Source organism: Ophidiomyces ophidiicola (assembly GCF_022830035.1).
Source record: "Ophidiomyces ophidiicola strain CBS 122913 chromosome Unknown scaffold_2, whole genome shotgun sequence".
Lineage (NCBI taxonomy): Eukaryota > Fungi > Ascomycota > Eurotiomycetes > Onygenales > Onygenaceae > Ophidiomyces > Ophidiomyces ophidiicola.
The window spans coordinates 1,015,949-1,041,226 of NW_026054642.1; the positions used below are offsets into that span (position 1 = coordinate 1,015,949).

At 45.4% G+C, this 25,278-nt stretch overlaps 13 protein-coding genes across 13 annotated transcripts; 4 read left to right on the forward strand and 9 right to left on the reverse strand.

Moving 5' to 3' along the window:
- Positions 1–1,469: 1,469 nt before the first annotated feature.
- Positions 1,470–3,362, reverse strand: LOZ57_000954 (uncharacterized protein; the record flags this gene model as incomplete). Its single annotated transcript, XM_049250048.1, has 1 exon — positions 1,470–3,362. One exon carries the CDS (start codon positions 3,360–3,362, stop codon positions 1,470–1,472), a length of 1,893 nt encoding a protein of 630 aa, XP_049111208.1.
- Positions 3,363–4,225: 863 nt separating this feature from the next.
- On the forward strand, positions 4,226–6,465 carry LOZ57_000955 (uncharacterized protein; the record flags this gene model as incomplete). The annotated part of the gene is made up of 2 exons (XM_049250049.1): positions 4,226–4,795; positions 4,855–6,465. The coding sequence occupies 2 exons, from the start codon at positions 4,226–4,228 to the stop codon at positions 6,463–6,465; spliced, it is 2,181 nt and encodes a 726-aa protein (XP_049111209.1).
- Positions 6,466–6,938: 473 nt separating this feature from the next.
- Positions 6,939–7,633, reverse strand: LOZ57_000956 (uncharacterized protein; the record flags this gene model as incomplete). Its single annotated transcript, XM_049250050.1, has 3 exons — positions 6,939–7,290; positions 7,435–7,487; positions 7,562–7,633. The coding sequence occupies 3 exons, from the start codon at positions 7,631–7,633 to the stop codon at positions 6,939–6,941; spliced, it is 477 nt and encodes a 158-aa protein (XP_049111210.1).
- An 809-nt stretch (positions 7,634–8,442) lies between these two features.
- Positions 8,443–9,013, reverse strand: LOZ57_000957 (uncharacterized protein; the record flags this gene model as incomplete). The annotated part of the gene is made up of 2 exons (XM_049250051.1): positions 8,443–8,853; positions 8,915–9,013. 2 exons carry the CDS (start codon positions 9,011–9,013, stop codon positions 8,443–8,445), a joined length of 510 nt encoding a protein of 169 aa, XP_049111211.1.
- Positions 9,014–9,498: 485 nt separating this feature from the next.
- On the reverse strand, positions 9,499–10,129 carry LOZ57_000958 (uncharacterized protein; the record flags this gene model as incomplete). Its single annotated transcript, XM_049250052.1, has 2 exons — positions 9,499–9,975; positions 10,037–10,129. The coding sequence occupies 2 exons, from the start codon at positions 10,127–10,129 to the stop codon at positions 9,499–9,501; spliced, it is 570 nt and encodes a 189-aa protein (XP_049111212.1).
- Positions 10,130–11,695: 1,566 nt separating this feature from the next.
- On the forward strand, positions 11,696–12,137 carry LOZ57_000959 (uncharacterized protein; the record flags this gene model as incomplete). The annotated part of the gene is made up of 2 exons (XM_049250053.1): positions 11,696–11,826; positions 11,903–12,137. The coding sequence occupies 2 exons, from the start codon at positions 11,696–11,698 to the stop codon at positions 12,135–12,137; spliced, it is 366 nt and encodes a 121-aa protein (XP_049111213.1).
- A 1,845-nt stretch (positions 12,138–13,982) lies between these two features.
- On the reverse strand, positions 13,983–14,724 carry LOZ57_000960 (uncharacterized protein; the record flags this gene model as incomplete). The annotated part of the gene is made up of 4 exons (XM_049250054.1): positions 13,983–14,051; positions 14,170–14,450; positions 14,499–14,565; positions 14,689–14,724. The coding sequence occupies 4 exons, from the start codon at positions 14,722–14,724 to the stop codon at positions 13,983–13,985; spliced, it is 453 nt and encodes a 150-aa protein (XP_049111214.1).
- Positions 14,725–15,439: 715 nt separating this feature from the next.
- LOZ57_000961 (uncharacterized protein) lies at positions 15,440–17,020 on the reverse strand (the record flags this gene model as incomplete). Its single annotated transcript, XM_049250055.1, has 5 exons — positions 15,440–15,522; positions 15,575–16,084; positions 16,142–16,226; positions 16,277–16,771; positions 16,829–17,020. 5 exons carry the CDS (start codon positions 17,018–17,020, stop codon positions 15,440–15,442), a joined length of 1,365 nt encoding a protein of 454 aa, XP_049111215.1.
- Positions 17,021–18,020: 1,000 nt separating this feature from the next.
- LOZ57_000962 (uncharacterized protein) lies at positions 18,021–18,704 on the forward strand (the record flags this gene model as incomplete). The annotated part of the gene is made up of 2 exons (XM_049250056.1): positions 18,021–18,098; positions 18,189–18,704. 2 exons carry the CDS (start codon positions 18,021–18,023, stop codon positions 18,702–18,704), a joined length of 594 nt encoding a protein of 197 aa, XP_049111216.1.
- A 209-nt stretch (positions 18,705–18,913) lies between these two features.
- LOZ57_000963 (uncharacterized protein) lies at positions 18,914–19,780 on the reverse strand (the record flags this gene model as incomplete). The annotated part of the gene is made up of 1 exon (XM_049250057.1): positions 18,914–19,780. The coding sequence occupies one exon, from the start codon at positions 19,778–19,780 to the stop codon at positions 18,914–18,916; it is 867 nt and encodes a 288-aa protein (XP_049111217.1).
- A 581-nt stretch (positions 19,781–20,361) lies between these two features.
- Positions 20,362–21,571, reverse strand: UFD1 (ubiquitin fusion degradation protein; the record flags this gene model as incomplete). Its single annotated transcript, XM_049250058.1, has 3 exons — positions 20,362–21,126; positions 21,179–21,502; positions 21,569–21,571. 3 exons carry the CDS (start codon positions 21,569–21,571, stop codon positions 20,362–20,364), a joined length of 1,092 nt encoding a protein of 363 aa, XP_049111218.1.
- Positions 21,572–21,962: 391 nt separating this feature from the next.
- On the forward strand, positions 21,963–23,321 carry LOZ57_000965 (uncharacterized protein; the record flags this gene model as incomplete). The annotated part of the gene is made up of 1 exon (XM_049250059.1): positions 21,963–23,321. The coding sequence occupies one exon, from the start codon at positions 21,963–21,965 to the stop codon at positions 23,319–23,321; it is 1,359 nt and encodes a 452-aa protein (XP_049111219.1).
- A 221-nt stretch (positions 23,322–23,542) lies between these two features.
- On the reverse strand, positions 23,543–25,066 carry RVB2 (RuvB-like protein 2; the record flags this gene model as incomplete). The annotated part of the gene is made up of 3 exons (XM_049250060.1): positions 23,543–24,493; positions 24,557–25,003; positions 25,058–25,066. 3 exons carry the CDS (start codon positions 25,064–25,066, stop codon positions 23,543–23,545), a joined length of 1,407 nt encoding a protein of 468 aa, XP_049111220.1.
- Between the last annotated feature and the right edge of the window lie 212 nt (positions 25,067–25,278).

The window sequence follows — 25,278 nt, forward strand, 5'->3', positions numbered from 1 at the left end:
GATATTCACGGAGAGAAAGAAAAGAAAAAAGAGAAGGCGTGTCTCTAGTATCGAAGAGAGCGAAATTTTGAGCGACAGCCGTACGGTGGCAAAGGCTCGTTTCTTTTAGACTTGTGTCGTTGGGCTGTATTCAGATTCGAGCTGCGTTGCGAAGCAGCAAAGTGGCGACGGGGAATTCGTCTCTGGATTGAGCAGTCGATTGCTCACGTCCCACCGTCCAGCCAGTAATATCAGAAGCGTCGAGCAGATGAAAGCCAGATCAAGGACTCTTGGCCTGCAACGGCGACGTTGGAAGAAAATAAGAGGACGGGCGGCGCATCAAAGCATCACGCAATAAACCGATGATTTGTCCACGAAACCGCTTTGTATAGGCAGGCAGAGAGACAGGGGATTGGGAGGCAGACGAATCCACGTCCCGCTCTCGTGGGCGTCGCGAGTATGGAATCTCAACGCGGGCGAGGATGAAATCCTGATCGTGGGTCGGCTGGACGCGAAAACCGGCGGATGGCGATACGCTCGACGTTGCGTGACCGCTAAAATGCTCAAGGATCGGCCTGCAGCAGCTAAGCAAGGGCCAAGCTCGGTCTCGTTGCCCGTCGCTGCGCTCGAGCTTGGGGTGGTGGAGGGAGGGGAAGACTCTGCCCAACCTGCCCGCGAAAACTCGATAAGTGGTGGGATGCACAGCCAGAAACAGCACACTGATCTGGTCAGAAGTTGGCAGATGAGCGAGGGCAGTAACGACAACGACCAGCACGCCACTATGCGACGTTGACCTAACTACACCAGGGAAAACAGCTCGCGCCGGGCGTGTTTCGTGCGAGCCGGTCTTGGTGCTCGTCCAACTAACCAGGATGCCCGCAACCCCACATCTGGCCGCGCGGTTGGCGAGTCCGTCGCCTCGACCGCATTGCTGGAGATCAGACCCGGCCACGGCTCCAGGAATATATGTAAAAAATGGTATCTTTGGAGTCTCACGCGCTCCCACAGTGAGGGGGAATGGCCTGCGGAGGGGATTAAAACCTATTTATAGTTCATTTCTTCTTCTCAAGCCCCAAGATTCCAAATGCAGTCCCAATGGATTATACTCAGCAATCCCCCTTTCACCATGGTTTGCACCCAGATTTAAGGTTACATACGCCAGATAGACCCAGACATACAGATTTAGAGCTCATATACTTTTTTGTGAAGTCTGTTGGATGGTTCTCGGATCGTTGAATAGTGTGTTGCACTGGAAAGATATTATCATTATTCATGTGGCATGTATAATTTGCAAGGCAAAGCGAAATAGCAAATCGCCATAAACTGCCATCCCTCATTTTTTGCATTGTATTATCAACTCTTTCGCCAACGCCTCCTCCCCCATAAATGCGTCATGTAAACACGCCTTGAGCCAAATGCGAGGCTTATAAAATCAAAAGAATAATCGGAGTGGAATCGGGAACGCCATCGAATAACATTAGTTTAGCTATCTACCACGCACAGGTGGTGTCCCATTCTATGTCAACACCATTCCAGTCTGAATCAAAGCTGTCCTCTCCACTAAGATTCTCTGCATCAGTAAGGAAGGCGCAGGGTCGAAGGCCGTCTATACGTATTTTCACATTATTGCACATCCCCTGAATACGTTCCTCCTGTTGATCTTCATCGGATTCAGATGGACACATTTTGGTCCTTGCTTCAGCACTCTGTATTTTCGCGACTGGAGCAACCTGTTGGGCGATGCGATTGCTTCGTCTCATTGGTGCGCCTTCAAGGGTCAAATTAGGTTTTCTTGAGCTTTCCACTTTGACTTGAGAGCTTAATGTTGCCGGTTTTGATTCAAGAACCGTACGTGTTGGTGGGGCACATCTTCTGAGAAATATCCGTTCCAGCCTATGCATCCACTGTTCGCGAAACTTTGCTCGATCGCGCCAGTCTATTTTGATGGTCGCAGTAATGGTGAGGTCTCTTAGATCTCGGAGGCGTGGAGCCGCTTCTATAAGAGAGTTGAAAAATATCTCCGCGGCGGGGACGTCCCATTTATTTAGTCGTTGAAGGTCTATCACCTGTAGTGTTGTTGGCCACGAGGGACATTCATGGTTCGGCAGTAGGCAATCAAAATAGGATTCGACGAATTGCGTCCGGCGCTGTGTAGATGGTGATACATTGAAGTCCATGGAGAAGGTCTGAAGGCGGCCACATAACTCGCCCAATCGATTAATAAAGGACATATTGAGGTGGGGATTCCGAAGGAGAATAAGTTCTCTCAAATGTTGACCGTGACCTGATAAATATTCTACTAAGAAGGAGGAAGTCAAGGTATAGCAATTTATGAGTGATAGTGACTGTAGGTTCATGGGTAGCAGCGGCAACAAGTTACCTGCAAAGTTGCATTTTTTAAATTCCAACTTCTCGAGGTGTGGAAGAAGGGTTAATGCGGAGAGCACAACTTGCGCTTGCTGGTTAGGGTTCGAATAATCAACGTCTTTGGGGCGGTTATCTGGCCGGCCAGAATAACGATGTTCTAGCTGGAAAAAACGCACGCTTCGAAGGGAAAAAAATGCCGGGTGTTTGTGCACCTCTTCGATGGATGGGAAGTTCATATCTCCATTCCATTCCCAGCTGTGAAGGCGTAATTGTAGCAGTTGTTCAGGTTGGGGCATATCGCAAAAAAGCCGCCATGGAATATGTCTAGCTGGCTTACCAATCCTATTGTATTCCGATAAGTCATACAACCGTAGATATTTTAGTCTCGGTGTGTATTTAAGGAGAGAGTATATCAATTTTAACTTCGTACGGTAGGCATCCAACTCAAGCTGCTTCACCTTATCCCGATAGTTGATGTAAAGAGAGCCTTGATCTTTTTTTAATAATTCTAGAAATCCACTTACTTTTGTAAGCGGGTATAGGGGGGGAGAGAAGTAGAGTGCCGATATGGCAGGCTCGAAGAAAGCCCGACACATGTATGATAATTCCAGCAGACATTTCACAGACTGAGAGGTATCAGCCTGCGGGTGACTCTTCATCGATGGTGACAAGTACAAAAAAATATCGCACAGGATATGATACGGAAGGGTGTTCCATTGTGGCCCGGTCTTATCAATATCCAATTCCAGCCGCGGCTTCTTTTGTCGCGGACGGCCGACGCTTCGCTGTGAAAAGCGTTTTTTAGTATCGGAACATGAGGAAGGGGAGGGACCCTGCTGGCTTGCTGGTAGTGGCCTCGGAGCATCATTTGTACATCTGCGCCTAGGACGACCTGCACGAGGTGGTTGGGCCAATGAGCGCATAAGGGCTTCCTCTAAGAAGTCTTCGTTGTAACCGAGTATCACCCGACGAGTTGAGCGAACCGGGCGCCCCGATGAATCCGGGACTTGAGCCATATGGATCAAAAAAAAAAGAAAATTAGGGTAAAGATCTAAGTACGGTACTAGATCAATTCACAGCCTAGGAAACCACGAAGACACTCTTCAATATAGGTTTGGGAACTTTACAAATAGGGGCAATCAATTGCTCGAAACGGACCCTCAGCTTTATAAAGATGACAAAAGTGATGAGTTGGAGAGAGAAGTGAACTGTGACTTGATGTTGAAAGTTGATAGAGGCTCGAGGTGCTGGATTAGTCATAACTAGTTACTTCAAGCTTAGTAATTGCTGATTAGTCAACTAGCGGTTCTCTCAAGTTTGATTGTACAATCACTACTTTGGGCCTCGGTTTGCGACGATCGCAATGAGCGATAAGTAGAAGCTGAGATTGAAATCTAGAGCAGGTTCTTTTTGGATGCTATATGTGTTCATTCCCTGTGATGCGAATCTTGAGCGAAATGAAAGCGATGTGGCTAGTGCTATTTATAGACGCAATGGCGGGGCGATCGCTTCTTGACTGACAAGCCCAGCCAACCAACCATCTCTCGAGCAAGTTGCTATTTCTAAACGCAGTTGTGTTGAGAAGCGCAAAACCAAAGCATCTCGGGCTCACCACTCGCTGGACGCGTTGATACTTCTAAAAGTGCGCCACTGGTCTTTGTTATCCTTTGGAACCGTCCATATTCCCTTCGTTAATTATGCTGCCGCCGCCCGTGCCTAGACTCACATCTCGCCTCCCACGATTTTAATTTGCTGTTTCTCTTTCTTCAAGGCTACCCGCAAACCTGCCATCACAATAAAATTGAAATGTCTTCTTGCTAATCAACAAGTGGGCTCTTGACTTCCTACCTATATTTGATTTCGCCAATCTATCTTCATTATGGAGCAGCACCCTCTTGAAAACCCGTCCCAATCCGCGATTCGCCATGACTCGCCAGCTGGTTCTTTAAACCAGACTCCATTCCCAACTGCAATGTCACCTCCCATGAACCGGAGAAATACTCCTGGGAGCCTCCAGCCTTCTCCCCGGATGCCTCACGCTGAATCCATTCGACGAAGTCGCTCTGTGGCGTCAATGTCTCCTGCCCTCTCCCTACCATCTCAGATGCGCCACGGGGAACTTCTACAATCGATCGAATCCCGTCCCCCACCATCTCGCGATTTTGAAGAGCCAACAATAGACGATGCTTATATAAATTTCATTTTCTACTGCAATCCAGACATACCAACCACAAAAAATACCGCTGAACTGAGAAGGATATTTCGATCACCACCTCGCAGTGACGGGAAAACCTTCAATATTTACGATTTGTGGATGTTGATTCAGAAGTTTAATCGGAAAGAACTGAGAACTTGGAGTCAATTAGCGCTAGAACTGGGTGTTGAACCTCCGTCTGCCGAGAAAAAGCAGAGCACACAGAAAGTTCAGCAGTACGCTGTACGGCTAAAGGTCTGTACCACTCTTGCAGGTTCCTTCGCATAAAGTTGTCGATTCTGATATAAGTGTAGCGTTGGATGCGTGCCATGCATGTGGATGCCTTCTTCGACTATTGTTTAGGAATTCAACATCCCTATTATTGCAATACGCGAGCATTGCCCAACCAGGGTGGCGATACTAAAGATGAAGTTCCTAGAGAAGAAGACCCTGCATTGCGGGCTTTATTTCCTGAGTGGAAGCCCAGAAAGGGTCGCAAGCGCGTTCCTGACGAATCCAAAGATACCAACGGAGATAACACCAATTCCACCTATGCCCCATGGAGTGCGATCCCTGGTGATTATGATAATGATAACTGGACTACTCATTCTTTATTCAACTCTAGCATCAAGCCTGAACATCAGCGACATACCGCTGTACAAGGCCTTAACCAGATGGAGAACTCTACAAAGCGCTCGTCTCTAGTTCAATACCCACTTTCAGCTGTCACCCCTAGGTCCAAGACTCAGGACTTCTTTGGGAGGGAACCACGATCAGCAATCAGCCCCAGTTCTGCTGAAAGAATGCACTACAAACGCCGGAGGATCGACGCGACGTCTTCCTTTTGGGCCCATTACCCCAACGCTGCATCAGATACTACAAGTAGCCGGCCTCCGGACGAACATGTTGCCGGACCCGACGCTGCGTTAGTCATGGGAGAAACAAATGAGCCATCCCATGGTCATATTACCCCTGACTCTTCCACTCTGCACAAGGGGGACCTGAATAAAAACGACAGTTTAACATCGCAAGGGGCGGAAACCCCTAATCGTTCTAATTCATCTGCAACCCGCCCCACAAAGCTTCAGCTTCAAGTTCCACAAGGCCCTCAGCTAGCTGCACCGCAATTACTGATTAATGGAGAGTTCCGCCCTTCGTCTGCATCTGTCGAAGGCAGTTCTCTCCAGGATAACTCGCAATATCTCGGCCACGACACAGCCGAAGAATCTATATCTTCTAGACAAAGATCCCCCCTCCGATACGTTCTCTCCATCAACAACATTATCCGTAAATTCTCGATCGAGCTCCAGCGCGGAACAATAGTTGCACCTTCCCCGCTTAGCGAAGAAAAAATCAATATTATTGCGGAATTAGTAGTAGAGCAGCTTATGTCCGAGTGTGCTCCCGATTCTTCCCCACTCAGCGTTGCGCATTATTGCGCAGTTTCTCTTGGGATAGGTAACGAATTTGGCCTTGGTGGAAAAAGAATCGGCCATATTACAACAGAAATTTCACCTGAAGATCGAACCACTATGAAGGCCAGAGATGTTGAGGCCAACATTCCCACCCCATCCACTTCGCTCGATAGCAATCCACACGGGCCGCCTAGGGTTGAATGCGTTGTCAATTATAATATGGCTTTGACCACTAGCGTCACTACAAGCACAACAATGCATATTTCCTTGCCGCCCTTTGCCATAAATGAAAACGAAAAGCCCACCAGTTTTAGACACCAAGATTCTACTGACACTATCACTGACCAATTACAGATGAGACTTGATAATTCTGATGATGAGCTGACAATAGAACCTTGTATGGACTGGAGGCAACGTTATTTGAATTTGAAAAGGCAAATCCAAGAAAAAGATGTTGCCTTAAGGCAGTATAAGAAGAAAATCCTTGAAGTCGTAATGGACGGTGTTTAAAGTACAAATACGGCGAACGGATCAATGATATTACAGTCACTTTCAGGGCAGTTTTGCTCTGCTGGGATAGCGGATAAACTGATAAAAAAGAGCATACCACATTATATTTCATCATTTGTGACTTTTAATTGGTTGCACTGGTTTTTATCATTTAAAATACCCATTTACTTTGTAATTACTATTTTTTGAAGCGATGGTAAGCAGGTTGAAAACAATATGTTTCAACTTTGAACTCTTTTTTTGCTTCTTCTATCTCCTTGCCATACCAATGCCTGCTCTAATAACAATACCAAACTATTCCTTAACCCAATGTCCGATACCCAACTATCAAATCCGTGAATACATAAAGGGGGGCATGCATGTTAGGAAGCCAGAGCGCCTCACCAACACGAGACAAATCAAAAAGAGATCTTCGGGTTCAACTGCGAAATATCGATACCAATTGTTGCAAGCGCTGATAGTTCGGTCTGTATCTAGACTTCAGTTTCGAGATACTCATCGTCGTTGCTAGGGTCCTGGGCGTCGGTATATTCGTCCTTGATACCAGTAGAGTTCTCATCGCTATCCTCATCTTCCTCGGTTTTTTCAATAGATTTGGCCTTTTTAGTCGGAGTTTCAGCAACAGCTGCCTTTCCCTTGCGCTTGCGAGGGGTTTCATTCTTGGGCTCCTTTGGAGTTCCATTTTTGCTAGCCGGGGTCTTGCGTATCTTTTTTGGAGTCGTAGCTTCGCCAGAATTTACTACCTCTCCATCAGCAACAATTGCTGGGCCGCCGCCGTTGGGGTTGATGCCGTTCGCCTTCATAAGGCGTTCGTAACGCTTGGCTCTGGTATATCTCAGTCAGAAGTGTGGCCTTCTGAAAGGGAAATTTAAATTCATCACTAGTATACTAATGATACTATTTCTCAAATTTCACGTCCTTTCTTTATATCATAAAGACCAGGGGTTTATTTGAATGCAGCGAACTTACGCAGCGCCTTTGCTCACAATTTCGCACTCCTTTGCCACAAGATCAAAGTTGACCTGCCCTGCCGTTAGTCAGGTGTACAAGCAAGCGGCAAAGCTGTGGCAGTTTAGCTCATGTCTATTTAACGCACCTTTCCATTGTTTGAGTTCTTCACACAGCTCAACAAAAAGTTGAGTTGTTCCTCACTGCTAATGCGAGACATTTTGCTGATAGAAACAAATATTTGTTATAAAAAGTTTATTTGTTGATGAAAGAAAATTGAAGAGGATGAAGAACGAAGAGATCTTAGCAGTCTGGTGAGAAAGTAACAGTATTTAAAGGTAATAGAAGAAGGCTTGGAGGAATGTCCAATGTCGCCAGAGGGGATGACGTCAAAGTGAGGGAAGTTCAGGTATTGAAGGACAGCAGTGATATGGAAATTGATATTCCCTGTGATATTCACTTCTTTTCAAAAGTATCCCTTATCTGGGTTGTTTGCACAGGAGTTAAATGGGGCGATATGGTTTCTATTTTACTGTCTGATAAATACAACTTCATCTTTGTTTTTTCGCACCGCTCTCAGCTTAATATAAGCCCATTGTTCGACTTCAGATAAAAATCTGAAAAGCTGAGTGAGCAGTATCTGGAAGAGGAGAATGGGGATACGAGATAAGTAAAAGGCCTCGTATTTACTAATTTCATCTATCTTCACCAAGTATCGGGATCCTAACCAGTCACCAACTATCTGGGGCTCCAATTTATTTCCCTCCTATCAAAAAGCTTGTTCCAAATAGAAAGGAGATCGTAGAGTAAAGCAAACGTGCCAAATTGGACATTGATCCTTGGATAGTCAGATGGTTCCGAATAGTAGACGCAGAAAGAAAGCTTGATTCAACGAATATTGAGAATCCTTGGAGAGAACGGCTGGGAAAAAAAGCGCTCCGGATTCACTAGCCATGATGCCACCTGATTAGATGTAATACAGCCACCAGAAATCGAGAGCAGATGAATATGGCTTACAGTTTCATGATCCTAAACATAGGGATCATCATTTTCGGCCTTGATAAGCGTGTCTTCAGTTTTGACTTCCGTCTTGGAGTCTTTTGCGTAGGTGGTGGTATGGCCGATTCCCCCTTCAGGAGGAGCGACTGCAGTAACATTTTTTTTCTTACGAGGAGTTGCTGTCTTCCTCACCTTCGGGGTGGTATCTCCATGCGCGCCTTCTCCATTGGCTGTAGTTTTAGTAGCTTTTGGAGTTCGAATTCTCTTGCGAGGAGTAAGGGGGGAAGCATTAGGCAACCCGCTGTTGTTGCCATCGTTGACAATTGAGCCAACTGTAGTAGTCAGACGGAGATTGAACTTTTTCTTCAAACGGGACACGCGGTTGCCGACTGAGTCTGCGTTGGAGTACCCCAACGCCACAGCAACAGCAGCGACGTCGACCTGGAGAACGGTGTATTAGAGGAGTTCACCATCTAGGCCTAGTAGCATTGAAAAGACTTACGACAGCAGGTGTCTGAAGGTTTTTAAGACATTCCACCATAAAGATTTCGTCTGTCACCTTTAAAGATCCAGGCTCAGGCAGGGGGGCGTTTTCAGCCATAACTTATCGGTGATTGACGAGTTCGATATCAGGGGTATGCAGTTGGTAAAATGAAAGGAAAGCTGTGTAGGCAAGAAGAAACGGTGGGGTATGATTGAAAAATTTCTAAACAAGCCGCTCAAAATGGCATAGTCATCTGTTCTGTATTGCGACGAAACTTACGATGCCCCGTATCAAACATTCACAGGATGTATTGAAGCCACAGTAGGAGCTAGGTGCATTCCTGGTTTAGGTGAATGCAAAGTGAAAGAGAACTGAAACAACTTACAACCAAACCAGTGTCTCCAAGTCATAAGGTTATGAAGAATGATGCTTGATTGAAAATGGCTGTGAGAGCTGTTTGGAAAAGGGTTAAGGCACTGTTGGGTTTAACAAAAGGGTATCAAACACTCCAATAGAGTACAAAAGATCAAGGTATAAAAAACGAGAATCCAGTCTAAATCCAAGGCTATTTGAATTCACCAAAAGCCGCAATGATTAAGCAATCAGTACTTCGGCTCCATTTTCACAAACACATTCTCCATAAAAGCCACTTGACTGCATGGCTCAGGCTTGATGTGAGCCCAGTTCTCCCCAACAGGCGGCCGCGAATAACCTATTGGTATTTCGGAAGGAGCGAAAGGATTTGAAAGCTCCGCGGGAGCAACGGTTGCAAAAGGATGGGGTTGAGCTGGTTCCGAGTATCGGGGTATCTCCAGAAGGCTGGGGTCTATTTGACTGCAGATGTCCTCCTCGACCTTAACAACAGCTTCTGGTTTAATACGAGGCATCTCAGGCTGAGCCTTTAAATCAGTAAAAGTCTGCTTCTTTGGCTTCGGCCTGTCAGCCTTCGGCTTCTTTGTGCGAGGAGCTTTCGACGTGCTCGTTATTCCTTCCATATGCTGCCTAAAGCGAGAAAACCGCATTCTTGCTGCATGCCCATTAGTAATGTCTAGCTGAGACGCTACCAGGCTCCAGTCGATCTAACGTCGGTATATATCAGTAACTCAGTGAAGAATTAAAAGAAGCCCTAATCCGACGCACCGATTTTAAGTCTAGTTGCTTCAAAATAGTGTAGAGAAATTTTGCAGTTTGTCCATCCGCAGGTAACGTTTTGCTTCTTTTAAGACTCGACATTTCGCAAGAAACAGTAAGATAGAAGAGAGTTTCTAGGAAGATAGATGCCGTAGATGATGCCAAGAGCTCCGAAAAGCAATTCTGCTGCTTTAGATAAGAAAGGTTAATATGAGTAATGACTTGGAAAGATAATTTAATTCCTAGGAGATAGAATGCACTGGCTTGAAATGGCGTGCAAGATACACATGGTTTATAGATTGAATTCTAAGCGATACAGGATGCACGCCAATGTCAACCTTCAGCCTAGGAAGAAACTTCTAGATATTTAAAATGTAAAGGTGACGAGGACATTATCATGATCCCAACGGGTTCTGATCCTTTGTATAAATACAATGGGTATCAATCAGAGACTTGCAAGCAGCCGTGACTATAATCCAAGCGGCCATTTGATTGGAAAAGTACTATAAGAGTGTTCCATAGAAACCAACTCCGTACTAATGTGGCTTTCATGAATTCAGGCAGCATTTGATCCTGTGGTTGATTTTGTCTCAGAAAGACAAAGCTGAGGTGACAACAGAGTGCAGGTGCAAACTAGCGAAAGGCGCTAAACCTATTCTGTGCCAAAGGGCACTGCCCATCCCAACGTCCACCCTCAACTTCAACCATCACAATGCTGCCTATTGAGTCTCCTGTCAATTTCACCACAAGGAAATATATTTCCTTGAGAAATGAGCAAACTTTATGATATACTGAGTATATGATACTTTCTTTGGAGCCATGCAACATGTCCACTACAGATCTCTGTTCCCTTGAGCATAATTCGCCTGGAATCCCGCGTTTTTTAAATCAATATTAGAAATTTCGGGCCGTAATGCTCGAGCATATAAAATTATAGAGATTTATATCACCAACAACTTTATATCCCAATTTCTGCTTCGCTGAATCCTCTATGCATAGTATCCTATCGTTTATATTCTGCCAACACCTTGGGGCTTCTTTAAAGCCTCTTCCTTTGCACTGACTGGGTAAACCTGCTAAGTTTTGATACTCGTACCTCAGTGCCTTCTCATAGGTGTCCCTATGTAAACCAATGAGATATAGAGGGTTCAGCAGTTGATGGTCCAAATACCATGGGGCTAAGCCCAATCTCAGTGCCTTCCAAGCCTTACTTGTACTCGGCATTTAGATATGGGTACTAGGATGTGTAAGGGAGGGCTAATATGGACATATACCCTATGGACTTAATAGTCATTGTGCTTGGTATTTTTGGGAGACTTCCATCTCCGGAAATAAGATGGCCGTTTTACCAAAACTTTCTAAGGCCCATTTCTCAAATAACATGGCATATCAAATAATGCGATAATGCCTTGAAGAATTACATGTTTTCCTGACTCTGTCCTGTTCTGCTTGACACAAAACCTTGTTGTCTCAAGTGAAGGGAAGCAGGTGATCTGTTACTGTCGCAACTCACTTCCCAAGCCTATAAATAACAACCTCAGATTCCTCTCCCTCTATTTTTCCCTTACTTTCTCGACATTTATTTTGGTTTTTCATATCAACCTGCATCCCTGATCTCTCAACCCTTTGTTGACTTGCCTTCAAGGTCGATATACTCTTAACGCAATAATGCCTAACAACTGGGATGTAAACTCTAATCTCTGGCTTCTCTTCCATGTCGTCGACCAGACTGGCGCAAAGCCGAGCTGGGACGTTATTTCAGCTGCTATGGGTACCGGGTATACTGCTGAAGCGTGTCGGTATGTATTTATATTCCATCACATTCGTTTTCCTCGAACTCTTGGCTGCACCGGTGAGATGCTAATGGCAAACCAGCCAGCACTTCGCAAAGCTGAAGAAAACTATGTCCGAGGATAGCACAAATGCCGGTGCTATTGACTCGGCGGCCGTCTCCCCTGCTACCCCCTCTCCTCGAAAGCGAAAGCCTAAAGAACCGAAGACTCCTGGTGAAACTCCGACTAAACGTCCCCGCAAGATCACCAAAAAAGTCAAAGCTGAGGAAGGCGTCAAGAAGGAAGATACCTCTGGCGATGTGCCGACTACTGTCTGATCCATACTGTGGCTGTTCGCCTCCGGTTAGTCCATCACTTACGAAGCTACCTCCCATTACGCAATGGTATTAATTTTCCTTCTCCTTAGCATCTTTATCCTATTGGCACGGAAACGGTTGAATTTGGATGATCAGGCAATGGTGGGGTTTCGGGTGTTTTGCTGTTCATTCCCCCTTTTGCTGATATTCTGGCTATCTCACTTGGTGAGAATCCTTCTATATTCAATAATGACCATATCACCAACTAGCGGAATAATGGACACATAATTAACATGACCTTGGGCCATTTTTCTTAAATCTGTACATTGTACTTTGTACTGAGCCGGTCAATTTTCCCTGACCTGACCAACATTCAACAACAAGACTAGATAACATTGGAGCCACAAAAGAAAGCCTTTACTGTGTTAAAGTTTCAAAATGCACTCCGATTCTTGATGCTTTTTTGGAAAACGCCGTGTACCCGGAGCATTCCAAGCAACGCCCGCTGCTAGTGACTGTTGAGTTGACAATGCTATATACCCAGCATCAGATATATGTCTAGGACTTTTCTACACCTTACTATGACCAACTACTAATTTTAGAGAGTTTTGTTTTTGATTTGGACAATACATTGTGATTCCCCCAGTGACAAAACAATTTTTGGCGGTGCCCTAAGGCCTACGCTGTGTTATTCTTATAGACTGTTTCCTAGGAGACAACAACACCTACACAGGTGGAACAACATAAGGCTTCTGCTTTGCTGGTTTTCTTCTCTTTCTTTCGTCTGTTCACAAACTGACAACAATACATCTAAGATTTTGTCACTTTCAACCCAGCCTCATTATATCTACCCTAACTTCAAGTGCTGAAGTCATGACAATCACCTGGAACTCCCAGGCAGACGCCAAAGTATGTTGCAAGCTTATGTGTTCCATTCACCTACCACTTTAAGAACACATAAACTGATCTGAAATAGTTGTTGTTAGGCATCATTAAAACAGGACAAAAAATTGACTTCAAGGCTGTTGCAGAATTTATGGGAGAAGGTATAATTAACATCCTTCTTCTTTCCTCCTTTCATTGTCCACATGTATTGTACATGAACATTTGAATCTAGCGGTGCTGGGCCTAACAAACTACATGTATCTACAAGGATGTACCCAAAAAGCAATTCGTCATAGGATCAGCAGGCTTCAGTCCATTGCTGGAGTCAAAGAGGAACCCGGCACGCCAAAAAGAGGTCCGAAAAAATCAAAAGTGTTATTGACTGATGGAAAGGCGTCCCCATCCCAGAGAAAAAGATCGAAGAGTAACGAGGATGAGATGGAGCAGTTTGAAAAAAAGACGAAGCTCGAAAAGGAGGAGGGCCTGGATGAGTTTGCCTAAACCATCAAGATTGAAAAGCTGGCTATCTGAATGGGTGCTGATCCCAGATGCCTCATTCTCTTTGGATTGCTATGTACCGATGAACTTGGACGAGATGTTGGAATTTCTCGGCAAGGGTATCATACTAGAATGTCATAGATATCTAGCCAAATAGTAAGAGCCTTGTCTTAAGTCTCGAGGCTACTACGAACTTTGCACCAGTTACCTTTACTGTACATGTTGTTTCTGGGCTTCCCTTCATACTACCTTGAATCTGTCGGCCGGATTGACAAACATACCCAATAAAAGTTTAAGAGTCACAGAGCCATAGAAATAAGAACACAAAAAGCATAATAGGGGTTATTCAAGCCCGCAAACCATCCACCCTGAGAAAAACGACCAATAACCCGAAATACCAATTGGGGGAAAAATCCGTCAACTTCACAATTTGAACGCTCATGTTGGTCAATATCAGAAGGTCGGCCATACTAAAGTCAGTCATTATGCGTAGTCATCGCATTTCACATTTGTGTCTTCGTCACGCAAGTAGTCAATGTTATCTGGTTGATACTTCTCACCGTTAGTACAACCAAATACACCATCATATCAGAGAAGATGTTGGGCAAATTTTTCTAAGCTTGCTATAATTCAAAGAACATATTCTTTTAGAAGTTTATTCAATGCTTACTTCAAAGTCGTAAGGTTCTTCCTTAACGGCCCCCATATCTCCATGGTTCCCAAGAGGGGAGCTGGCTAGTTCTAATTTAGGCTCCTTTTTAACACGGGAGCGCTTCGAGGATGGCGTCTCAGAATCATTGCGCTTACGCCTCTTGGGTGTCGGGGTTTTTTTGGGCGTTTCTTGACCGGGACTCTCGGTGAAATTTGCGTTGTCTTTCACAACCTTCTTCATGCGAAACAGCCGTTCTGAGATCGCGCGTGGCGTTGGAATTGCATTTGGATTGCTCTTTGCTTTGGAATGTTAAATATAGACGTAAGCTAGGAGTTTGAGTTACTTACGCCATGCATCTGAAACCTTCTTAGGATCAACAGTGAGGTCATGAGTCTCCAGGATCTTCAGGAGTAGCTGTATTAGGGAAATTAGTTAAATCTATGAATATTGGTGTGGATAACCCAACAGAAAAGAAATTTCAGAATGTACTCAAAAGGGGAGTTTTGGAGAATATCAGCAACAGTGGGTTTGACTTACAAGTTGGTCCACCTCGGGAGTCCATTTGATAGGCATTTTTACGAATATTTAAATTCACCGAAGATAAGTATGGGCTAAGAACACTGAGTTGGGGTAGAGAGTATCGAGTTCAAAGACACAAATAAGTGTTGAAGGAGGAAGGTGAGAATGAAGTGAAGAGAAAAAGAGGGGTTAAAGCAGCTGGTGTCTGCGTTGTTGTGTTATGAGCAAGCGTATGACCGAGCAAAGTGTTGGTGTGGAAACGCCGTCAAGTGAACTTCTTGCTCAGCTAGGATCACTCAAGTCAAGAAGTGCTAAATCGAGTGTTCAAATATTCTGAGCAGCAGATGCAGCAAGTAATTTATCAAATCGATTCGATATCAAAGAAGCGAGTGAGGGATTGTTGAAAAAGCAAGGAGTGGTGGAAGTTGGAGTGACCTTCAGGATGCTCTGCCTCAAAGAAACAGCTTGGATATAATATATAATCTGAGATATAATGGTCTATTTGGGCGTTTCGCGTCACCAAAATTCCAATTTTTGGAGTTGAAGTAAAAAAGATCTCATCTGTCTAGTTAGGTATTTGAGAATTTTGACTTCGAGGTTGCAGCAGTGTACGATGTTGAGCAGGAATAGAAATAGCTTCATTAAAAGAGTCTGCGGATTTTCTATGGGGCTTGAACACATGAGGCTTTAATCCTGGAAATCCTTGTAGAATATAGTATCTGAATCGCCTTCTGCTGGGGACGGAAGTATATATTTCCAATAAAAACGGTCAAATAAAGACATCTACAAAAGCCATGGCTACCAGTAGTAGTCCGCTGCAGCTCAAAAAAACGGTATTTCGATATCCCTCTCCTACTTCTTGTTAGCGTAGTTCCCCCTTGGAGTGTATGAACAGATTACCTACCTTCTGTCGTCAAGGCCAACCCGGCGACCACAAAACAGTTCAAAGGTACTCTAAAAAGTGCATATATAGTGGCCCTATGTGAATCCTCCACTAAAAGGCTTTTTAGCACACCTATGCTTGGAAAATAAATGCCAATTGTCATTTCATATATGCAAAATGCCCATAGAGTTGAGGTTTCAGTAGGGTAGAGAACGCTCCAAGACAGACAGGCACCTGCAACCGGTAGGACAAGCTTCAACGCATGCGACGACCGTAATATAGTTGAGACTGAACAACCTGGTTCCGAAGCGGGTTGGCCCGGTGTATGCATCAAGTATCGAAAAAGTTGGGAGCCAAAAACCATGGCAGCCATGAAACTAGCAAAAATCAACCCGAACGGAGGACTTTGAAGGGGTACCATATATGTTGTTTTTAGAGCAGATATTATTGCAGGAGACCAGAATACGACGAATAGATACATTGTCCCTTCGAAGACGGCGGAGGCAAGTCCTAAGACCATAATTCGCTTATCTACTAGCAAATATTAATGACAGCAATTCAAGATTGGTGTGTGGATATAAATCCCACCTCTAAGCAAAGCCGAGATTCCGCCTAACAATTGAGTCGCTGTAAAGTTGTCTTTTGGGATTCTCTCATCTCCATAATTCTCACGCTATATTCAATCAACAGTTGACTACGACCACAGAAAGTACAAAAACAAACCCAATTTCTAGAAATTCTTAGACTTGCAATTGCCAGGCAGAAGATACTCGCTATGAAAGGCGACGTTCTGGAGCCCGTCCATCCAACGAGGAGCTCGCTGAATAGCCCGGCGACAACGGCAACGATACTATTCAACATTGTCATAGCTCCCAAAAGATCATTCAACTCAACTATTTCCTTCACAAGCTCGGACCGATGAAACTCGGAGACCAGCCATGTTTCAAAGGCCGTAAAGAGGAGGGTTGTTCCAATGCCGCCGAGTAACCGGCCTAAAAGTAGAAGATATACAGATCTGGGTGTGATGGTCAGTAGACAGGATAGGGCGTATATCGCACAAAAGGCAAGGCAAGCCTTCTGCCTTCCATAGCGGTCAGCAAGGCTTCCCACGAATGTGGCGCTAACTGCCCCGGAAACAAAGCCAGCGGAAAATAGGGCCGCAATGGTTTTCTCCGACAACTGTAAGGTCTCCCTGTACAATGGATAAAGATAAGGGCCCTTCCAGCCATCGTTTAATTAGTTTAATTTATTGTCGAACAAAGGTTTCACACCAACCTGCAGCCAATCTGACGCGACAACCAAAATATAGACAGTAAAAAAGGTATATTTAAATTTGGATGCCGCGTGATTGACGGTTGTGGGAGGAACTGGCGTATCTCCAGTAGCAAGATTCTTTGGTCGGCGTTTGTATGCAAGTGTAGCGTTGGCAAGGAGCCACACGGCCAAAGTGCCAACATAGACAGTCATAGTCATTAGAATGCCAGGAGCATTACCTGTTAGTTAGTTATTCAAGTAAGTGGAAGGCACAATCAATGTTTTTCGTGAAACTGAGGACAAGAAGTTATACTCAAGGTCTACAATTTTATATAAAATAAACATACTTTGTCCACTCATGGGGTACTCACCACCAGAAAGGCGGTGCGGGGGTTCAGGTCCTTGGGGTAAAGAGCTGTATATAGGCACAGGACAAAAAAAAGTCTCCCTGTGGACCAATTGTTCATCTACCCAGCCTTAAATCTGGCTGTTTGAAAGAGGAGGTGCTATCTGCCATCTTTATGCTCTGCAGATTGCTGAGGTTGTGAAGCCGTTCGTGTGTTACTTGGTTAGTTAACTAATTTAATTTAGGGTTTGACTAAACTAGTTAAGTTTGTTAATTAACCATACTGGGATTAGCGTTCTTTTTTGGTTTTTGATTCTGTTTGCCTCGCAATGTTTGAAGCTTGATGCCAAATAGGCGTTTTGTGCAAGTCCATATCCACCTACTTTTCATGTAGTTGATCATGTTTTGCTTCTCAAAAAAGGCTCAGGAATGAGTCCTTTTTTGAGTCCATCACCCCAGAGCTGGCAAAACTTGACAGTAAAGAAGTATTTTTTGACATATTGGTGATAGGCTTCACAATGGTATCAAACTGCTGGCCTCTTCTCTATCATGGCTGGTCTGAATCTATTCTCCTATACATTTAAATGTTAGCATCAAGTGCCCATGGCACTCCCGGGCTTCAATTGAAAAATACCATGTGACCCCGTTTCAATAGCACCCGGGTATCGAATGCAAAGGTGCATTTTATACTCTGTTACTTCCTTTCCTCCTCCTAGCAATACTTGTTTGTGTTGTTCACCCGCACCATAGACATCTTTTTCCCCCTATCCCCCTTCCTTCCCGTACTGCTCAACCCGCCTTTATTTGTTATTCGGGGATTTCTGATTCCATTTCCTTAATTATTCATTATTCCTTGAACCTTTCACGATGGTTAGCATCACTTGGAATAAGGAGTCCACCGAGCGACTCATTGCAGCACTCCTAGCGTCTAATCCTAAGCTTAGCGTAAGCGCCAGATTCTGTCGAGCGATTCCCAATATTTCTATTCTTAATTATATCTGAGAAACACCCACGTTATTCTAACCTTCATACTAGCTAGACTACGAGTTAATGGCCGTTTATTTTGGCCAAGGGGCCACTTACGACTCTATTCAACATCGATTTCGGGAGTACCGTCGGGTGGCATCAACGATGGCTCAAGGGTCGCCAGCCGGTGGTACTCAAGGCCGTCGCGGCGTAATTTCTACCCCTCGCAAGAACAGTCGTGGAGGAATCGCGAAAACTGGGTTTACAAAAAAGACTCCTACAGAACTTAGCAGTTATATTACGCCAAGTAAGAATGGTAGATTCAAAGGTGGAAACTCCTCAAAGGATGCTATTTGCCTAAGCGATGACGACTGCAAGAACCTCCTTAAACAGGAGCCGAAAAAGGAAGAGAATCAAGACGCTTTCCAGGTGAAAGCAGAAGACGTTTTCACCGACGCACCCACTACTGCACCGAGCTTGTTGACTCAGAACATGCAGGCTCAGGCTGAAAGGGAAGCTCCAGAATTTGACCCTTTTCCTTGCGACACATTCGAAGCATTGACCGATTTGGACGAGTATGTTTGACATCTTTTCAGGAGGCGGCTTGGGTCGCGCATTCACCACACAAGTCATGTTGCTTCGCTAGTTGGACATTTCGCCTCACAAATTCAGGGAGATCATGTTAGAAGAATTGCGATATGGTGGAAATTGCCTATGACACCTTGTGATATTCGAGATTTGTACTTATCAACTGTGAATGCCATAGTTATACTGAATTCAAGCCATACTATATCTTACGCCATTGATACCTTCAATAGCCTTGCGACAATCATCCAGTATCTTTGAGGATCGGTTCTCATATGCCCAACATGAGGCGACTTCTCGAACATCTCCCTGGAAACTTTCCATCCTCTAGAGTGAGCTTGATCTGCATGCTGCTCCACATCTTTCCACATGATCAGCTCATCCTCTTTTGAATATACATAGCACCTTTCCGCTTTCCTGTGAATCAAGCTTGCATCGTTTAGCCCCTCTCTTATACGATAAGCAGGATGTTTCCTGCCTAGTATCCTCCCAATAGTAGTAAGAGAAAAAAGCAAAACCCAAATGGCTGCTGATAATAGAATTCTCCATAGGAAAAATTTAGGGAAGCTATAAGAGAGTGCTTTGATAGCTCCGGCCAACGTGGTTTTCCCGGGTGCACTGTCAATAAGAAGGGCGCTTAAAGGCAAAGCTCGACCAGTGACGTCTCGATATGAGGCCGCCAAATTTCGCAATGTAATAGACCCGCCATTAGAGAATGCGTGTACATATAATCGCCCCGAGGTATCGCCTTTGTCTCTTCCAAGTCCGCCGGTAGACAATATTGTGTCCAGAACTGAGGCTACACGACGCTTCTGGGATGCGTCGGAGTTTCGAATGAAGAAATCCGAGGCAGATGTAAAGACTGAAATGATCCTAGCATTGGGAGCTATTCGTATGTATTCGGAGATATACTTGGCAGCAGGCCGGTAAGTCGCATTCATCCAGAAGAAAAGTATTATCGTTAATGGTCTGTCATTCTTCTCCGGAGCATGAGTGAAGTCTCTAAGATATATGGCTGGGGAGAGCTGAGACATAGTGTTAAACACCGAGGGGATGACATCTTTATCACCGCCCATCTTGAAATTTATAGATTCTATTAAATTAAAAGGACAAAATTCCACAACATCTAGAGGAACTATTCGCGCGACAAGCAGCTAAATCCTGTGCTGGGGTGAATCTTCAAGGTGGACGAGGGCCAATTTGTCGCCGCGGGTCCAGTGCAGTAATAAGTGAATGAGCAAAAATGTCCGAAAGTATTGCAAAGGTCGAAATCAGTACCAAGTACGGAGTACTTCGTACTCCGTACGTGATAGGATCATGAGCATACAAACCTTATCAGTCTGCCTCAAGGTCTTAGTTATATTTGCTGACCCCCTTGTTTGATGTTGATGAGCCTCGGCAAAGCTGAGCGCCAAACTGAGAAAAAGCTAACCAATTAGTTAAGTAGTCACGGCGCTATATCGTTTATGGTTAGAGGCTGGCGGAGACGGAGGAATAGTTGCACCGTGGATTAGTTTCATGATCATCAAAGCTACCGTATTGGGCCTGCTGCGGTGTAGATATCCCGATTGATGTACAAATTATTCTCGTCCCTTTAAATCACACACACTACGGAGTACGCCAACCATGCTCAGGTTTGGGGTTCAAATGTAACCTTCTACTTTTTCTTTGCTCCCCGTAACGATTGACCAGCCCCTGAAAATTTAGTTTTGCTCTGCCCTTCCTTATCACCTTCTTCAGCCCGCTTTTGAACTGGTTTTATCTCGTAACCAAAAAAGAGCTTTCCTGGTGGCAACCTTAGGGGCTGGGGTCCGTTATTCCGGCGGACGGGAGCAGGGGGCTGGACATTTGTCGAAGCATCAGAAGCGGGAGTTGATGCCTTGGGCGTCGGCTGCTTATTGCCCTTTTTTGCATTCAGCCGTTGACCACCTTGCAAGAAGTTAGAGGAAACAGTTTTCTCGCCCTGTGCTACAGTCGTTGATTCCGGGGCAATCGCGGCGTAATTGATTGATTGCGCCATCGAACCATGCGGATGGAGCATACCACCATGGGGTAAGTTGGAGTTGATCAGGCTAGAGGGGGTACTTGTTCCGGAGGGCTTTTTCGGCTCCTCATAACCTAGTGGAGGGGCAAAATCGACTTCTAGATCGGTTTCGAGAACAGAAATAGCATTCTCGGGGTTTTCTGGCTTGGTTTCTAAAACAGCCATTTCGTACGTCTGGTCATTGTATGAAAAGGTGAAAATATCGCCTTTGGTTAGGCAGGAGAAGTTGCGGAAAGCATTTTCAAGAACAGCTTTAGGGTCACTAATATCGAGAAATGAAGTGGATTGTGCCTGGAGTTTGATAAGGCGTCCAAGCGGTAGGTCGGTCGATTTAATCTGAATAAGATCCCCAGGTTCCAGTAATAGGGTCTGCATCATCTATATTCGCCTGTCAGCACTTATGTTGACAAATAGCTTCGCAAACGCATACCCAAAACGGCAAGTATATCTTCCCTTCCTCTGCAATGAATTCTAACACTCCTGCATGCGTAAATCTCTGCTTTGCGCCGTTGTGAACCTCGAATAGCATAGGATACGTTATATGTAGCCGGGTAAGTTTGTCTAGGGCACTGGGCGGCAGGAAGACCTTCCCACCGTGATTGGCGTTTTCTCTCTCTGGCCCAGGGATCATAGCCACGGGGTAACATCTGTAATATTCATCAAATCTTCGAGGTGTATGGCCAGCTCGATGCATGAGGCCCGGGTGGAAGACTCCATCCATGGGGTCGTCTTGGTCGTAGAAGCCACCTTGAAACTAAAAAATATTAAAAATGATCAATTACAAGCCCACCAGACTAATAGTCGGGATACATAAGCCTACCATGTTTCTGGATTGCAGATAGCTGCTCTCTCTAAGTATCGTAAGACGGGTAAAAAGCAGCTAGCTACACGTTGAAAACGGTGTCAAACGAGTGGGACAAATCAACGGTGATGACAGCGCGTTAGAGGAACATTTAAGAGCTAGAGGAGCAAAATAAAAATGATGGAAAATACGGTCTATTTCTGAGGTTTAGAATATTGAACGCCCATTTGGGAGTATTCTACTGCTTTCGCACCTGCCTGAGTCTCTCAGAAGCTGTGACGCAAGTCTTGGCTCTTCCCGCCCATCTTGGCGTTTGCCTTCGTTGAAGCTCAAGCAAGCGGATGGTGTCGCATTCGAGATCGTGCGGCCATTCCAGAGGATTTAATGAACATAGTTCTCACGATAAAGCGACATGGTCTCAAACATTCTTGCTCGACCTAAACGCGCCGCAGAAGAGTACGCCAGACAGCATCACGCAGGGTACGACTCTGACGGGCCATCGTCTACGAAAAAGGCGCGGTTCGATATTCGGAACCCCTCAACTTTGGTTCCCGATGCCGCCGAGGAAGATATTGTTCTGGATGCAGATGAGATTGGTCGCCGTGGACAGAAACTCAAGCGCAATGCCGTGAACATTGATGGTTACGACTCCGATAGTGAAAACGAGAACTTTGCAACACGCGCCGAAGCGAAAGCGAAGGCCAGTACTGGAGCTGGGGATGCTGATGAAGATGATATGTTTGCGGAATTTGACGACGAGGAAAAAGTACCTGATGGTGACTCTGGGCAAGCAAAAAAGCAAGTCCGATTCCTGGATGACAGCGAAATAGAAGGGCAAATCAATGATTCTCGAAGTGGAGGCAAAGTCTCATTAGATGGCCTGCATTCAGGTCGAAAGGGTAAAGAGAAAGCTGTAGATGATGCGTCTAGCGACAGCGACACTGATGAAGAGGGCCGCGCTGACCTTGGAGGACTTGATAAAGAGTTGGGTGCTGGCGGGAAGAAAACACACGCGCCACTGCTCGATGCTTTCAATATGAAATCGGAACAGGAAGAAGGTCGTTTTGATGAAGCCGGTAACTATATACGAAAAGCTCTTGATCCGGATGCTGTGCATGATTCGTGGCTGGAGGGGGTCTCCAAGAAAGACATGAAAAAGGCGAGAGCTGCAGCAGAAAAGAGGGAAGAAGAGCGGAGACAGAAATCCATTGCGGACTCGAATATCCTCACGGGTGATTTACTAAAAACATTGATCACCAACACACTCCCAGGGGAAACGATCCTAGAAGCCCTTGCCCGGTTAGGTAAAGGACAGAAGCACCGGCCGAAATGGCAGAATAAAAATAAGAACAGACACAGAAAAATGGACGGGCCTGTGGATGATGTGGATATGATACAAGAGGACCCAGCAGAAACAGCCCGTAAGAGTGCTATTGAAGAGTTGACGGGAGCTGCAGATATCCTTTTGAGCCGCGGGCAGATAGATATATACGAAACAGAGCGAGAAATGCTTGCAAGGCAATATCGTCGTGAAACAGGCGAAGAATGGGCTGAACCTTCACCATCGGAACCTGCCGCGCCAGAGGTGGAAGAGAGTGCAATGTGGGAATTCCGCTGGTCGGACGCTCGCGACGGCGGTGCTACACATGGACCTTATGACAAGTCCACGATGGCATCCTGGCAAAATGCAGGCTATTTCGGAGATGACGGCGTGATGTTTCGAAAAGTGGATTCTACGGACGATTGGAGGACCGGTGTTGTTTTTGCATAACGTACTGAAGAAGACATATTTCAGATGTGTAACACTATCTGCTTGTAGTTTCTCTTTATGGTAGCGAGATGAAGCCAAAAGACGATGTACGTATATTGATTGACAGTAACCTAACCCGCGTACCGTGCGCCATCTATATCATACACGATCACAGCGTTTTTATTTGACCTAGCTTCCATTGCGCCGTCCCTCACCAAAGAAGATAAAAACACCAATATTTATTATGACGTATCCATGGCATCCCCATTCAACTGAGAAAAGCTGACCTGCCCTTCATCTCCAATGAAACGCTTTTCGAACTCCGTGACAAAATTCACGCTTCTAGCAGGGTCATAGAAGAGTCGATAACTACGCTGTACATCCTCAAGGCCCACATCCTTGGATTTTCGCTTCTGACTGAGCAGCGTAGAAGTTGTGATGATGTTGCTGGCATAACGAAGCCCAGATTCCTGGCCAATCTTTGTTAAAAGAGCCAAAGCATCTGCTGTAAGATCAATCTCTTCCTCCTGAGCCCGAATGGCCAAGATTTTTTGAATTTCCTCTCCAGTGTAAGGTTGTGTGCTAACAATGACAACCCTATCAAGAAAGTCTAGAGGCAACCCATGAGGAGATCGGTATGTGGTTCCACGGATCCTGGTATTGCCCCTGTTGCTGGCCATAATCACAATTGGAGCAAGGTCGGCTTCAAGAGCACGGTTGATGTACGAAAAGCACTCGATATCCAGCATATGGACTTCATCAATGAAGAGCACTCCAGGAATAATCTCGGCCTTTCCTTCCTCTTTCCACTCGCCAACTTTTGTATTAATTTGGTCCCGCACCTCGCTCCTTATTTCACCGGTATCCCCAGAAAATAGCGCCAAAAACCCCTGAGTTCTAGAGTTGATTACATCTATTTCATGGAGGCTGACAGTGTGCACAATCTCCTTGCGGACTTGAAGCTCACCTTCTGGACACTGGACGAATTTTGTATCTGCCCCCATGGCATCATAATCTCGAGATCTAGCAAAGGACCGTCCGAGTTTCGTGATTTTTCCAGACGACTTGTCAATAGAAATAACGTCGCCGGCCATGACACGCTCTTTTGTCATCGACTCAATCATCTTGGTTCCCATATCATAAATTGTTTCCATGTCCGTCGTTTTAATGGTCAGTTTGCCTTGTTTGTTACCCTATACTCCGGACAGATCAGCAACCCGGTCGTACAGGGAAGCTCTTGGCAGTTAAAACCTTACCCCGGTAACGCTACGGTCAATCTGTATTTCCACGACTTCTCCCTCTATAATCTCACTTTCTTCCTTTATCCGTATACCGATGGACTTGCGGAATGCTTGTGTAAGCGCCTCTGTTTTCGACATCTCGAGGGAGAACAGCTCGGACGAAGCGACCATTGTGAAAGGTACGTCTGGGCCTAATGACTGCGCCATCCCCATAGCAATGGCTGTTTTTCCAGTGCTGGGTGGACCAGCTATGAGAACAGCACGCCCAGCAATTTTTCCATCTTTTACCATCTGAAGAATCACCGCCGCAGCTTTCCGTGCCTTTTCTTGGCCGACTAGGCCTTGTGAGGAGGGTCGGGGCTGAAGAGTGTCTGGATCAACTCCAAGTCCCCTGATATGTGAGTGCGCAGCGATGAGATTAAGACCTCGGAGCTCTTTGCTCTCGGCGATCGTGGATATTGTCTATGCTTTAAGTCAGCATTCTTCGGTGGAGGAGCTCTGGACATTGTCACTTACGGTAGCCATTGCAGTGGCGCCCAAGTTCGTGACTAACTTCGATCAAACCTCAGTTGTCTATGCCGCTTGCTCTCAAAAATTGTTAGATGGCCGGGTAGCAAAACGAAAATGAGATATCAAGCGAGAAGCGGCACTAGAGCTTACCAACAAGCATCGCGGTCGACGGAACAGTGTTGGTCGGCGCGGAAATTCATTTTGCCGGCGCGCATGAACGTCAGATC